This window comes from Lutra lutra, chromosome 3, assembly GCF_902655055.1.
Source record: "Lutra lutra chromosome 3, mLutLut1.2, whole genome shotgun sequence".
In the NCBI taxonomy this organism is placed as follows: domain Eukaryota; kingdom Metazoa; phylum Chordata; class Mammalia; order Carnivora; family Mustelidae; genus Lutra; species Lutra lutra.
The window spans coordinates 123,482,312-123,498,213 of record NC_062280.1 but is presented as its reverse complement, the minus strand read 5'-3'; the positions used below and the strand labels follow the sequence as shown (position 1 = coordinate 123,498,213).

Below are 15,902 nucleotides of genomic sequence, written 5' to 3'. Positions count from 1 at the left end.
GGCTTTCACTTCTGCTCTTATCGATTCCATGTTGACACTAATGGTTTTCTCCAACCTAGCCATTGCCTGGATAATTGTAAACCTGAATTCCCTTTCCAACATACTGTTTATGTCCATACCCAATAGCTCTGATGGAGAGGGCATGGTCTCTGAATTTTTCCTCTGTTGGGTGTCGCTCCTCCTAGTCATTTTGGTGAGAGGTGGTTGAGGGGATGTGTAGCTAAATATATCAACCGTGATCCAGGCAAGGTACACCCTGGAATGCTTCTGAGCAATCAGAAGTCACCACTAAAAAGAAAGAGAAAAGAAAAAAAGAGAGAGAGAGAGAGAGAGACACAGAAAAAAAGAGAAGCCCCAAAGTTAAGATTTATAAGGTATACAAACAAAAATGGCCAAACAAAAAGACCAACAAAAGTAAATGACAAGAAAAAAAAAAAGAACCCAGCTAAAATGAACCCCAAGTGTAAGATTTATCTAATACCAGAACAAAAACAAATATGCAGAAACATTGACAGAAGAAAAAGATGGGAGGGTGGTTATAAATCCTCAGTGTGGATGAGGAAGGTTATTTTGATTCTTCTTGGGTGTATCTTGATATCTTTGTTAAAGGACTCAACTTTCCAGAGATAAAAGGAGATTAATACTTGTTTATATATATATAGGGTTGGTATTGATTAGGGAAACAAGATTACCTTGAAGCTTATATCTATATGTATATTTAAAAAAATAGAAAAGGAAAAGAAAAATACAGGTGTATGTATGAAAACAATTTAAAAGGTTATTATGGAATATGTTGTATTAAACCTCTAGTTGTAATGGTAAGTAGGTTAAAAGAATTAAAAAGAGGAGTGCCTGGGTGACTCAGTGTGTTAAAGCCTCTGCCTTTGGCTCAGGTCATGATCCCAGGGTCCTGGGATTGAGCCCTGTGTTGGGCTCTCTGCTCAGCTGGGAACATGCTTCCCCCCCCCCTCCCCACTTGCCGCTCTGCCTACTAGTGATCTCTGTCAAATAAAAAATCTTTAAAAAAATTAAAAAGAACAAGAATAGTGAGAATTAATTAAAAATAAAAGTTGTATCTATGAAATGTACATGTTTTAGGGCAATATCAGGAGTTTAATATCTTGTTTTCCCCTAATATTGGGGTTTTACAGTTTTACGGGGACCCTGTAGTGGTTGTCCTTTCATTCTTCCAGGTGGCTTCTGGGGGAGGGACCTGCCTTTTTCAGTCAGTCTTGCTTGGGTTGAGTCCTCCTGCTCCCTATCAAGGGGCTGGGCTCTGTGGAAACTGGTTTTTCAGGCTTTTGTTCTCTGGAGGTTTTTGTTCTTTGGCAGCTTTTCCCCCCCTTTTTCCCATTTTATTATATTTTATTTCTTTTCAGTGTTCCAGAATGCATTGTTTATGCACCATACCCAGTGCTCCATGCAATACATGTCTTCCTTAATACCCACCACCAGGCTCACCCAACCCCCCACCCTCTCCCCTCCAAAATCCTCAGTTTGTTTCTCAGAGTCCACAGTCTCTCATGGTTTGTCTCCCCTTCCAATTTCACCCATCTCCCTTCTCCGCTCCATATCCCAATGTCCTCCGTGTTATTCCTTATACTCCACAAGTAACTGAAACCATATGTCAATTGACTCTCTCTGCTTGACTTATTTTACTCAGCATAATCTCTTCTAGTCCCATCCACGTTGATACAAAAGGTGGAGTATTATGCCTTCATCAGAAAGGATGAGTACCCATGTATATATGGACCACATCTTTACCCATTCGTCCATTGAAGGGCATCTAGGTTCTTTCCACAGTTTGGCAACTGTGGCCATTGCTTTTATGAACATTGGGGTACAGGTGGCCCTTCCTTTCACTAAATCAGTATCTTTGGGGTAAATAGTGCAATTGCAGGGTCATAGGGTAGCTCTATTTTTAATTTCTCATGAACAGACACTTCTCCAAAGAAGACAAACAAATGGCTAACAGACACATGAAAAAATGTTCATCATCATTAGCCATCAGGGAGATTCAAATCAAAACCACATTGAGATACCACCTGACACCAGTTAGAATGGCCAAAATTAACAAGACAGTAAACAATAAGTGTTGGAGAGGATGTGGAGAAAGGGGAACCCTCTTACACTGTTGGTGGGAATGCAAGTTGGTGCAGCCACTTTGGAAACAGTGTGGAGATTCTTTGGTGGCTTTTTGTGGCTTTTTGGAGGTTTCATGGAAAGCAAACTGCACCCGGGCCTCCGTTTCTGAGAGAAGCCTCAGTTTACTTCCTTCTATGTGGTCCAGAACACACAGATTCCCCCTTGCAACTCCACTGAGCCGTGCAACCTCCTACAGGCAGTGCGAGTCCCCAGCCACCATCTCAGGGGTTGCACGAAGCACCTGCTTTTCTCTGCACCCCATGCTACTAAAACCATGAGCGATATTGGTCCAGGGAGCCCACTTCCAGTGGCTGCCTTTGCTGTCTGGAGTTCAGAACTCAGGGTTTCACAGGTCACTGCCCGCCTGAGATATCCCAACCAGAGATCTCGCTGAGTTCCTTCAAGTCCTGGTTGGGAGTGTCCAAACTCTCGGCTGGTCCTAGAGACCTCTGGCTAGCGCCCATATGGAGCTCTCTCAGGCACCAGTGGGGAGTGTGATTCAGACCCCAGTTGTGCAGTGAGCACAGAGTGCAAAAGGCTGTGGTTCTCTAGAAGAACTGTGGTTCTTGTAGAGCTCCCACTAGACTCCCTCATTTGGGCAGGAGTGTGCCCTGGCCCAAGAGGTGGTGCAAGCCGTGCAACCCTGGGGGCTCCAGGACCAGGAACTGGAGACTCTGCCGCCACACACTCTCTGGCATGGGAGGTCCACCAGCGGTGGCTGTTCTGGGTCTGTAGGCTTAGGCCCATGTCTGTGACCACCTGATTCCACCTGTTGCCCCTTAAGATCTTTTGCACTTTTTGAGTGCTTTTAACCAGACTCCAAGTTAATGCTGGTCCCCAATCACAAGTCACTCTCATATTGGGGTATTACTTTCCAATGGGTCACTTCTGGTTTATCCTCCGATATCAGTCTGATCATTCCTACTCCACTTTACCTGTCCACTGATGTCTTCTGCCCCCGTAGAGATCCAGAAGTATATAATCCTACATCTCAGGCATCTCATGCTGATTTCATGGGTGTTCAGAGTGTTCTGGTAGATAATTAGCTCGCCTTAGGGGACCAGTTGAAACAGGGTCTCCTACTTCTTTGCCATCTTGCCCCTCCTCTATGAACATATTTTTAATGCTGCTTTGAAGTCTTTGTCTGCAGAGTTGTGTCATCACCCAATTACTTGGACAAGTTTGTGCCTCAACAGTTCAAACCCTAAGACTTCTGCCTCTGCTGCTGGGGCTATATGTGGTTGGAGCAATGCTTTCAGAGGTGTAACAAGTTGCAAGCCTCTCTAGGCTTTTCCCTGGATAGCCTTAATTTAGTGCTCTGTTAAGAATATGTGGAAAGTTTATTATCTCAATCCCATGATGCTTTTGTTGCAAAATCTTCCTGTTAAGTTTCTAGCTGATTTTCTGCCCTCCCTGAACTAAGAGACCCACCTCAGTTGGTAAAGATGTGGGTGTTAATTATCTGCTCCCAACCATGACCGCCATGTCCAGATAGTAAATCTGCAGATTCTCACCCCACTCCCAGGTCAGGGGAATACAAACACCTCCAGGAAAGAAGGTCACTGACTTGCTGTACTTAACTGATACAGTAACATCTTTTCATGAGTAAACATATCTCAAGTTCTTTTCCTCCTTTTGCCATTTTCTGGTGAGCTGAAATACTTGTTTTTAATCATTTTTTCCAGTTCTAAACTTGTTTTCTTGTTGGAAGAAATTGCCCAATGTCCATATATGCCATTAACAGGTATAGAAAGTTTTCTTAAAAATTTGACCAACAATTTGCTTACTGAATGTCATTTAAAAATAAAAAAGTTTAGACAGCTAGAGGGTGTCATACAGTATGTGTTGTAATTGCTTAATCAGTGGCACTCAAGTGAACATAAGTAAGAGTAAAATGAAGTAATTTTTAAAAGTGAATTTAGGAAGTTGTAGACTTATTTTCCCTACAGTTCTTATCACTATATGCCATAATTTTTGTTTCATTTACTTGGTTTATTGTCTGTCTCCTCTCCACTGCAGTGTAAACTTCATGAAGGCAGGGATGTTTATGTATTTTATTTTCTGCTCTAACTTCTCTGTCAAGGATTGTGCCTTGCTCATAGTAGGGACATAAATATTGTTGAATAAATAGTAATTAACGAACATGAGATTACCTTTAAGTAGCTTTCTCAACAAATTGCAAATACAAATACAGCAAAAAAAAGCACTTATTTATATAGCCAAGAAAATATCTGTGCCATACCATATGCTGAACCTGTTTTACAATTTTTAAAAATCTTTTATTTAAATTCTTGTTAGTTAACATACAATGTAATTCAGTTTCAGATGTAAAATATAGTGATTCTACCCTCTCATCTATCACCCGGTGCTCATCACAAGGGCACTCCTTAATCTTCATCACCTACTTAACCCACATTTTGAGTGGAAACCATTTTAGATTTTATTCCTCACACTGATTATACTGATAAGGAAGTCAATAGTATGTGCCGTGGAAAAACTATAACATTATTCCAGCCAATTCGTTTACTTAACTTTATTTTTAATCCATGAAAATAGATGATAAAGAAAATAGATGCAATTTTTGAATTAAGCCAAATGTGACTTAAGTATTAGTTTTATGGGTTGGAATCTATTATGTGCCCTTTCTAAATTATTGTTGAATTTGTTATTTGGGTCCATGTTATAGATTAAAAATCAAAATGAGAGTTGACATGTGAAATAACTATTTCTGGAAAGTAAAAATGTCCATTTGGATGAAAAAGTAGAAATGAACTGTTTAATGTCTGTTTTTAATTCCTAAAACTGTTTGTGCTCTGAAATAGCATATTGACTTATGGGACTTCTATGTTGTCTCAGCCAAAAGAATGACAAGATGAACTTGGCCAGACATTAATGTAAATAACATCAATTGGATATAACCCTAAAATTTCAGGATTAGGGAAATTTGGCTTAATGCCCATACATGGACATATGACCTTAAGTATATTATTAATTGGAGCTCAATTAACAGATGGTTATTAAGAGACTAATATTATTTAAAGATTTATTTTCATATATGGTTGAGGAGGACCCAAAATCAGAATAGTGATGATTCAGTTCTATTCTTAACTGTTCAAAACTGACTTAGAGCTTTGGTGAAAGTCCCAGAATGACATTACCAAAGGACTGAAGGACTCAGTGATGTTTAGCGAGGGGAGGAGAAGGTTTAATGGTTCTCTGATAGTTCTCTTCTCATATTTTGGAAGGTTTGGTTGGCCCAGAGGATAGAATTAATATTTGAAAGTATGAAGAGTCAAATTTGGGATTAATATGAGGTAGTTTTTCTTTTTTCCACAAATATCATAGTCTGAATATAAAAGTAGTTACCAGACTAAATGGTGAAGTTATTATCATTTCGGCATTCCAGCAAAACAACCAGCATCTCTTGAGGGAAACAAAACTTTCAGATGGTTTCTGGAACATCCTCTACTTCAGTAACTTGTCTTACTATACTGACAAAGTAGTAATGTTAACTCATATTTTCTTCATTATGAAGCAAAAGTTTTTCCATCTGTGCTTCTGTCTTAAATTTGGAGTGTGTTCTAGTCAAGGAAACTGATCTCAGTTTTTAAAATTATCTCACCTTGGGGCACCTGGGTGGCTCAGTTGGTTGAGCGACTGCCTTTGGCTGAGGTCATGATCCTGAAGTCCCAGGATCGAGTCCCACATGAGCTCTCCATTCTCACACTCTGTCTCTCAAATAAATAAATAAAATAAAAAAAAATAACCTCACCTAAAATTTGAAAGGTTTAAATTTAACTTAGTTTTTAGGAGTTGTTTTGTGCGAAGGGGATGATCTTTTTTTTTACTAGAAAATAAAGTCTTTGTGTGTCTTATTGTTTTGGATAGAGGTGTGTATCCAATTTAGTGAATGAATACATGAGTATTCATTTAGTGAATTCATTTAGTGAATGAACACATGAGGAATAAGATAAAAAATTTTGCTTCTCTTTCCTTGATTTATCTGTAAGTATTTTGTGTAGACAAGGGTCTGCTAGCCTGAAATATTTTAGGAATACTAAATTTGTTTTTGTAGCTTATCTGAGGGGGAAAAAAGGATCAGCAGTATCCTCTTCTATGTTGGATACCTACCATGGAAAGAAAGAAACATTTATCATGTTACATCACTTTGCTATTGTTTTTTGTTTTTACCATATTCTGTCCTGACTGACACATTTATATATTTGTATCACCTTGTATTTTTCAAGTTCACCTGAGATAGTTTGATTTTCATAGGCTAGTCTACAAGCTATCCATTGGGTAAATGCCTTCATATAGTTTCAGAAATCTTATTCACCTCTTGCTCTCATTTAGGTGGATGATATAAATTAATATAGCAGACCAGTGTTAGGCAACAGGGAGTGATGGGGAGAAAGGCAAACTGAAAAGTTTATCTCCATGTAAACTGGGCAATTAATGTGTATTTCTTTTGGGATATTAAAGATGTTACTGTGTGGTTTCTTTGCTTTTCTTTTTATTTTGAGTGAGAGTGGGAGGGAACTTTTTTAAAAAATTGAGTATAGTTGACACACAATGTTATATCAGTTTCAGGAGTATAACCTAGTGATTATATGTTAAGCTATGCTCACCACAAGTGTAGCTTCCATCTGTCACCATACAACACTATTACAGTGCCACAGACCATATTCCCTATGTTGTACCTTTTTTTTATAATCATTTTTTAAATTTATTTTCAGCATAACAGTATTCATTGTTTTTGCACCACACCCAGTGCTCCATGCAATCTGTGCCCTCTCTAATACCCACCACCTGGTTCCCCCAACCTCCCACCCCCCACGTCTTCAAACCCTTCAGATTGTTTTTCAGAGTCCATAGTCTCTCATTGTTCACCTCCCCTTCCAATTTCTCCCAACTCCCTTCTCCTAACTCCCCATGTCCTCCATGCTATTTGTTATGCTCCACAAATAAGTGAAACCATATGATAATTGACTCTCTCTGCTTGACTTATTTCACTCAGCATAATCTCTTCCAGTCCCATCCATGTTGCTACAAAAGTTGGGTATTCATCCTTTCTGATGGAGGCATAATACTCCATAGTGTATATGGACCACATCTTCCTTATCCATTCGTCTGTTGAAGGGCATCTTGGTTCTTTCCACAGTTTGGCAACTGTGGCCATTGCTGCTATTAAACATTGGGGTACAGATGGCCCTTCTTTTCACTACATCTGTATCTTTGGGGTAAATACCCAGTAGTGCAATTGCAGGGTCATAGGGAAGTTCTATTTTTAATTTCTTGAGGAATCTCCACACTGTTCTCCAAAGAGGCTGCACCAACTTGCATTCCCAACAACAGTGTAAGAGGGTTCCCCTTTCTCCACATCCCCTCCAACACATGTTTCCTGTCTTGCTAATTTTAGCCATTCTAACTGGTGTAAGGTGGTATCTCAATGTGGTTTTAATTTGTATCTGCCTGATGGCTAGTGATGATGAACATTTTTTCATGTGTCTGATAGCCATTTGCACGTCTTCATTGGAGAAGTGTCTGTTCATATCTTCTGCCCATTTTTGATATGATTATCTGTTTTGTGTGTGTTGAGTTTGAGGAGTTCTTTATAGATCCTGGATATCAATCTTTTGTCTGTACTGTCATTTGCAAATATCTTCTCCCATTCCATGGGTTGCCTCTTTGTTTTCTTGACTGTTTCCTTTGCTGTGCAGAAGCTTTTGATTTTGATGAAGTCCCAAAAGTTTATTTTGGCTTTTGTTTCCTTTGCCTTTGGAGACATATCTTGAAAGAAGTTGCTGTGGCTGATATCGAAGAGGTTACTGCCTATGTTCTCCTCTAGGATTCTGATGGATTCCTGTCTCACGTTGAGGTCTTTTATCCATTTTGAGTTTATCTTTGTGTACGGTGTAAGAGAATGGTCGAGTTTCATTCTTCTACATATAGCTGTCCAGTTTTCCCAGCACCATTTATTGAAGGGACTGTCTTTTTTCCACTGTATATTTTTTCCTGTTTTGTCGAAGATTAACTGACCATAGAGTTGAGGGTCCATATCTGGGCTCTCTACTTTGTTCCACTGGTCTATGTGTCTGTTTTTATGCCAGTACCATGCTGTCTTGGTGATCACAGCTTTGTAGTAAAGCTTGAAATCAGGTAACGTGATGCTCCCAGTTTTATTTTTGTTTTTCAACATTTCCTTAGCGATTTGGGGTCTCTTCTGGTTCCATACAAATTTTTGGATTATTTGCTCCAGCTCTTTGAAGAATACTGGTGGAATTTTGATTGGAATGGCATTAAAAGTATAGATTGCTCTAGGCAGTATAGACATTTTAACAATGTTTATTCTTCCGATCCAAGAGCATGGAATGGTCTTCCATATTTTTGTGTCTTCTTCAATTTCTTTCATGAGTGTTCTGTAGTTCCTTGAGTACAGATCCTTTACCTCTTTGGTTAGGTTTATTCCCAGGTATCTTATGGTTCTTGGTGCTATAGTAAATGGAATTGTTTCTCTAAATTCCCTTTCTGCATTTTCATTGTTAGTGTGTAAGAAAGCCACTGATTTCTGTACGTTGACTTTGTATCCTGCCATGTTACTGAATTGCTGTATGAGTTCTAATAGTTTGGGGGTGGAGTCTTTTGGGTTTTCCATATAAAGAATCATGTCAAATGTGAAGAGAGAGAGTTTGACTTCTTCATTGCAAATTTGGATACCTTTTATTTCTCTTTGTTGTCTGATTGCTGTTGCTAGGACTTCTAATACTATGTTGAACAAGAGTGGTGAGAGTGGGCATCCTTGTCATGTTCCTGATCTCAACGGGAAGGCTGCAAGCTTTTTCCCATTGAGGGTGATATTTGCTGTGGGGTTTTCATAGATAGATTTTATGAAGTTCAGGAATGTTCCCTCTATCCCTATACTTTGAAGCGTTTTAATTAGGAGCAGATGCTGGATTTTGTCAAATGCTTTTTCTGCATCAATTGAGAGGACCATATGGTTCTTCTCTCTTTTCTTATTAATTTGTTCTATCACATTGATTGATTTGCAAATGTTGAACCATCCTTGTAGCCCAGGAATGAATCCCACCTGGTCATGGTGGATAATCTTTTTAATATGCTGTTGGATCCTGTTTGCTAGGATATCAAAAAATGAGCAGAAGATATGAACAGACACTTCTCCAATGAAGACGTGCAAATGGCTATCAGACACATGAAAAAATGTTCATCATCACTAGCCATCAGGGAGATTCAAATTAAAACCGCATTGAGATACCACCTTACACCAGTTAGAATGGCTAAAATTAGCAAGACAGGAAACAACATGTGTTGGAGGGGATGTGGAGAAAGGGGAACCCTCTTAAACTGTTGTTGGGAATGCAAGTTGGTGCAGCCTCTTTGGAGAACAGTGTGGAGATTCCTCAAGAAATTAAAAATAGAACTTCCCTATGACCCTGCAATTGCACTACTGGGTATTTGCCCCAAAGATACAGATGTAGTGAAAAGAAGGGCCATCTGTACCCCAATGTTTAATAGCAGCAATGGCCACAGTTGCCAAACTGTGGAAAGAACCAAGATGCCCTTCAGCGGACAAATGGATAAGGAAGTTGTGGTCCATATATACTATGGAGTATTATGCCTCCATCAGAAAGGATGAATACCCAACTTTTGTAGCAACATGGACGGGACTGGAAGAGATTATGCTGAGTGAAATAAGTCAAGCAGAGAGAGTCAATTATCATATGGTTTCACTTATTTGTGGAGCATAACAAATAGCATGGAGGACATGGGGAGTTAGGAGAAGGGAGTTGGGAGAAATTGGAAGGGGAGGTGAACAATGAGAGACTATGGACTCTGAAAAACAATCTGAGGGCTTTGAAGGGGCAGGGGGTGGGAGGTTGGGGGAACCAGGTTGTGGGTATTGGAGAGAGCACGGATTACATGGAGCACTGGGTGTGGTGCAAAAACAATGAATGCTGTTATGCTGAAAATAAGTTAAAAAAAATTAAAAAATTAAAAAATAAAGTTGATTATGTATAGATCATTGTTGACTACTTGTTAAAGGGTTTTAGAACAAGGTGAACAAAAACAAAACACTAAAAAATGGTTGTTTCTGTCTTCTTTTTCAGGTTATCTCCCCTCCAGAAGGCAGAAATAGTGGACCTGGTTAAGAAGCATGTAGGGGCCATAACTCTTGCCATTGGGGATGGTGCCAATGATGTTGGGATGATCCAGATGGCCCACGTGGGTGTCGGAATCAGTGGGAATGAGGGCATGCTGGCCACCAACAACTCAGATTATGCCATTGCACAGGTCAGTTGTGTGGGCATGAGAATGCTGAATGTCTGAAGTCTACCCCTGAGGCCTACCCTACCCTTTAAGCTGCTTTTCATATGAAACTACCAGCATAGGGTTTTCTTTAGTTTTGTTCTTATGTACCTTGCAGCAAAAAAAGTTTTCCTTGAGCAGTCATGGAGTTGGTCATACTGATGCCACCAAAAATCTATAGCTCTGCTAACATAATCTCTAATCCCTCAGTCTCTTCAATCTGTAATGTGTGGTTTGCTTTGTGATGTCTCTCAATGAAGATTTCTTAAAGTCTTATAATATCCCCATTTCTACTTTTTTTTTAAATTTTATTTTTTATAAACATGTAATATATTTTTATCCCCAGGGGTACAGGCCTGTGAATCGCCAGGTTTACACACTTCACAGCACTCACCATAGCACATACCCTCCCCAATGTCCATAATCCCACCCCCCCTCCCAACCCCCCTCCCCCCAGCAACCCTCAGTTTGTTTTGTGAGATTAAGAGTCACTTATGGTTTGTCTCCCTCCCAATCCCATCTTGTTTTGTTTACTACTTTTTAAAAGGAGACAATGCCTCTTGGTAGGCACTTTAAAAAATTAGACTGTATATTTTAGAACAATTATAGCTTCACAAAAAAACTGAGCAGAAAATATAGAGTTTCCATATATTCCCTGCCTTCCCCCACAGACTCCTCCATCATCAACATCCCCTACCAGAGTGGCATATTTGTTATAACTGATGAACTTACATTGACACATCATCATCATTGCCCAAAGTCCACAGTTTATAGTAGGACTCGCTCTTGGTGTTATACATTCTATGGGCTTGGAGAAATGTATAATGAAATGATGGTGAATCCACCATCACAGTATCACACAGAGTAGTTTTACTGCCTTAAAAATCCTTTGCACTCTGCCTATTCGTCATTCCCTCCACACACGAACCCTTGGCAACCACTGATTTTTGTACTATATCCATGATTTTGCCTTTTCCAGAATGTCATATTCATATAGCATGTAGCCTTTTCAAACGGGCTTCTTTCACTTAGTAATATGGCTTGATAGCTCATTTCTATTTAGTGATGTATAATATTCCACTTTCTGAATGTACAATACTTTATCCATTCACTTACTGAAAAATATCTTAGTTATTTCCAAGTTTGGGCAATTATTAATAAAGTTGCTATAAATATCCATGTGCAGATTTTTTTTAAAGTTTTCAACTCCACTGGATTTGTACCAAGGAGTGTAATTGCTACATCATATAGTAAAGGTATAAAAGTATGTTTAGTTTTATAAGAAACTGTCAAACTGCCTTCCACAGTAACTGTACCATTTATTGGAAGGCACATAAGTACTTGTGTGTGGTCTGTGATTTACAGCCCCTGTATATTTATGTACTATCCTAGGCCGTGCAACAAGAACACCTCCTCCTTCTACATATTAATATTCTGACAGTTGAAGAATATTTTAATCAGTATTTTAAGATTAGCTTTAATGGATCTAATATTTGAGCAACTAACAATAACACTCTTCAGTCTTGCTGAATTCAGGAGGCACCTGTAACTCTTGAACATTCCTTAGGAATAATCCCATACTCTGAGTAGGTCATCCCTGCTGGGACTATTTTTATGATGGTTGTCTCAGAGGGGCTAGATGATTTAGAACCCTGTCCACAGGTAAACAGATGCCTGGAATGGGAGAGGTAACAAAATGGATTCCTAGGATTCCACAGCATAGATGAAGAGCATATATTACCCCAGAGTTTGAATCAAATCCATTCTGAGACCCTTCTTACTCATAGATTAAGTGTTCTGGTTTTATAGCAGGGAAAACTAAGGCTCCTATGTGCTAGAGTATCTGTGTTGGGGAAAGTGTCAGTAAACTATGATCAAAGCACCTGTGTCTATAAATAAGAAAACGAACACACCAAATTCACCTAATCCTGTCCTAAACTGCTACATGCCATTGGGGTCCATACTTCTAGTGATCTCAGCAATTATATGTGACATAAGCCTTGAGCTATTAAACAGTGTAGACACATCAGGCTGGCCAGTATCAAGTGTCCTGGGGATCCAGGGAAATATTTGTTTTTGTTGTTGTTTGTTTGTTTTTGGTTTAGGATTCTGCATTATAAGTGAAATAAAATGGTATTTATCTTTTTCCGTTAGACTTATTTTACTGAGCACAATACCTATTATGTCCATTCATATTGTCACAAATGGCAAGATTTCATTTCTTTTTATGGTTAATATTCCATTACACACACACACACACACACACACACACACACACACACACACACAGAGACACACACACACAACATCTTCTTTATCCATTCCTCTATTGATGGACACTGAAGTTGCTTCCATATTTTGGCTATTGTCAGTAATGCTTCAGTGAACATAAATGTGCACATATATCTTTTCAAGTTAGTGTTTGTTTTTGTTTTCTTTGGGTAAATACACAGTAGTGCAATTACAAGATTATTTGGTATTTTTAATATTTTGAGGAACCGCCATCCTGTTTTCCACAGTAGCTGCATCAGTTTGTAATGAAGGTTCCTTTTCCTCCACAGCCTCACTAACACCTGGTATTTCTTGTCCTTTTGAATACTAACCATGCTGGTAGGTGTGAGATGATCCCTCATTGTTTTGATTTGCATTTCCTTGCAAATTAGCTGATGTTTGGTACAAATTAGGTGATTGGTGATGTTGAAAATCTTTTCATGTGTTTGTTTGCTATCTGTGTATCTTCTTTGGAAAAATATCTTCTTTGGAAAAGTGTCCGCTCCCATTTTTAAAAGTTTTTGTTTGTTTGTTTGTTTTTTATTTCTTTTCAGTGTAACAGTATTCATTGTTTTTGTACCACACCCAGTGCTCCATGCAATACATGCCCTCCCCAATACCCACCACCTGGTTCCCCCAACCTCCCATTCCTCGCCCCTTCAAAACCCTCAGGTTGTTTTTCAGGGTCTATAGTCTCTCATGGTTCACCTCCCCTTCCAATTTCCCTCAACTCCCTTCTCCTCTCCATCTTCCCATGTCCTCCATGTTATTTGTTATGCTCCACAAATAAGTGAAACCATATGATAATTGACTCTCTCTGCTTGACTTATTTCACTCAGCACAATCTCTTCCAGTCCCATCTATGTACAAAATACAAAAGTTGGGTATTCATCCTTTTTGATAGAGGCATAATACTCCATAATGTTTTAATTTAAATTCTGGTTAGTTAACATACAGTGTAATACTAATCTCAAGTGTAAAATGTAGTGATTCAACACTTTAATACACTACCCAGTGTTCATCACAAGTGTACTCCCTAATCCCCATCACCTATTAAATCCATCTCCCCCCCCCACTGCCTTTTTAAATTGGATTATTTACAGTTTTGGGGTGCTCAGTTGAATAACTTTGTTATATATTTTGAATATTGACCCTATATCAAATATATTTCCTAATGTCTTCTCCCACACAGTAGGTTACCTTTTCATTTTGTCAATGATTTCCTTTGCTGTGTAAAAGATTTTTGTTTTGATGTAGTCCCCACGGTTTATTTTTGCTTTTGTTTTCCTTGCCTGAAGAGATATATCTAGAAAAGTGTTGCTAAGGTCAAAGTCCAGGAGATTGCTGCCTTTGTTTTTTTCTTTTATCAAGTTTTTATTTAAATTCCAGTCAGTTAACATACAGTGTAATATTAGTTTCAGGTGTAGAGTTTAGTGATTCATCACCTATGATGCCCGGTGCTCATCACAAGTGCCCTGGGTTTCAAGTCAGACATTTATGTCATTAATTCATTTTGAGTTTACTTTTCTGTATTATGTAAGAAGGCAGTCTAGTTTCATTCTTTTGCACGTAGCTTTCCAATTTTCCCAACATCTTTTTGAAGAGACTGTCTTTTCCCCTATTGTATATTCTTGTCTCCTTTGCTATAGATTAATTGACCATATAACTTTGGGGTATTTTTCAGCTCTCTGTTCTTTTTTTTTTTTTAATTATTAACATACAATGTGTTATTTGTTTCAAGGGTACAGGTCTGTGATTCATCAGTCTTACACAACACACAGCACTCAGCACAACACATACCCTCCCTAATGCCCATCACCCAGCTAGCCTATCCCTACCTCTCCTCTCCAGCAACCCTCAGTTTGTTTTCTGAGATTGAGTCTCTTATGCTTTGTCTCCCTCTCTGGTTTCTTCTTGTTTCATTTTTCCTCTCTATTCCTCTGCTTTCTTTCTTAAATTCTGCATATCAGTGAGATCATATGAAAATTGTCTTTCTGACTTATTTCGCATAGCATAATATCCTCTAGTTCCACCACATTGCTGCAAATGGCAAGAGTTCATTTTTTAATGGTTGTATAATATTCTATTGTGTATATATACCACATCTTCTTTATCCATTTATCTGTTGATAGAAATTTAGACTCTTTCCATAGTTTGGCTATTGTGGACAATGCTGCTATAAACACTGGGATTTGCATGCCCCTTTGGCTCACCACATTTGTACCTTTGAGGTAAATACCTAGTAGTACAATTGCTGGGTTGTAGGGTAGCTTTTTTCAACTTTTGAGGAACCTCCATACTGTTTTCCAGAGTGGCTACACTAGCTTGCATTCCCACCAACAGTGTTGCACATCCTTGCCAATCCTTTCTCCACATCCTTGCCAATATCTGTCATTTCCTGACTTATTAATTTTAGCCATTCTGACTGGGGTGAGCTATGGTTTTGACTTGTATTTCCCTGATGCTGAGTGATGTTGAGCACTTTTTCATGGGTTTGTTGGCCATTTGGATGTCTTTTTAAAAAATACTTTATTTATTTATTTGACAGAGATCACAAGTAGGCAGAGCGGCAGGCAGAGAGAGAGGAGGAAGCAGGTTTCCTGCTGAGCAGAGAGCCCAATGTGGGACTCGATCCCAGGACCCTGGGATCATGACCTGAGCCGAAGGCAGAGGCCTTAACCCACTGAGTCACCCAGGTGCCCCCATTTTTCCATTTCTTTATGTCTTCCTCAATTTCTTTCATGAGTTTTCTGAGTACAGATCCTTTGACTCTTTGGTTAGGCTTATTTCTAATGGGTTTTGGTGCAATTGTAAATGGGATCGACTCCTTAATTTCTCTTTCTTCTGTTTCATTGTTAAGAGTATAGAAATGCACTGATTTCTGTGCATTGATTTTATCTCCTTCCACTTTGTTGAATTCCTATATGAGCTCTAGCAATTTTGGGGTGGGATCTTGGGTTTTCCACATAGAGTACCATGTCATCTGTGAAGAGTCAGAGTTTGACTTCTTTGCCAGTTTAGATGCCTTTTATTTCTTTTCACTGTCTGATTGCTGAGGCTAAGACTTCTAATACTATGTTAAACAACAGTTGTGTTCCTGACCTTAGGGAAAAGCTTTCCCCCATTGGGAATGATATTTACTGAAACCAGTTGTGTTTTCA

At 38.9% G+C, this 15,902-nt stretch overlaps 1 protein-coding gene across 1 annotated transcript in view; it reads left to right on the top strand.

Annotated features, from left to right (window-relative positions):
* The window catches only part of LOC125096203 (phospholipid-transporting ATPase IB-like), a 220,820-nt gene that overhangs the window by 119,207 nt on the left and 85,711 nt on the right, over positions 1-15,902 (top strand). The window contains 1 exon segment of the mRNA XM_047722951.1: positions 10,272-10,455. Within this exon segment, the coding sequence (XP_047578907.1) occupies positions 10,272-10,455 (184 nt within the window).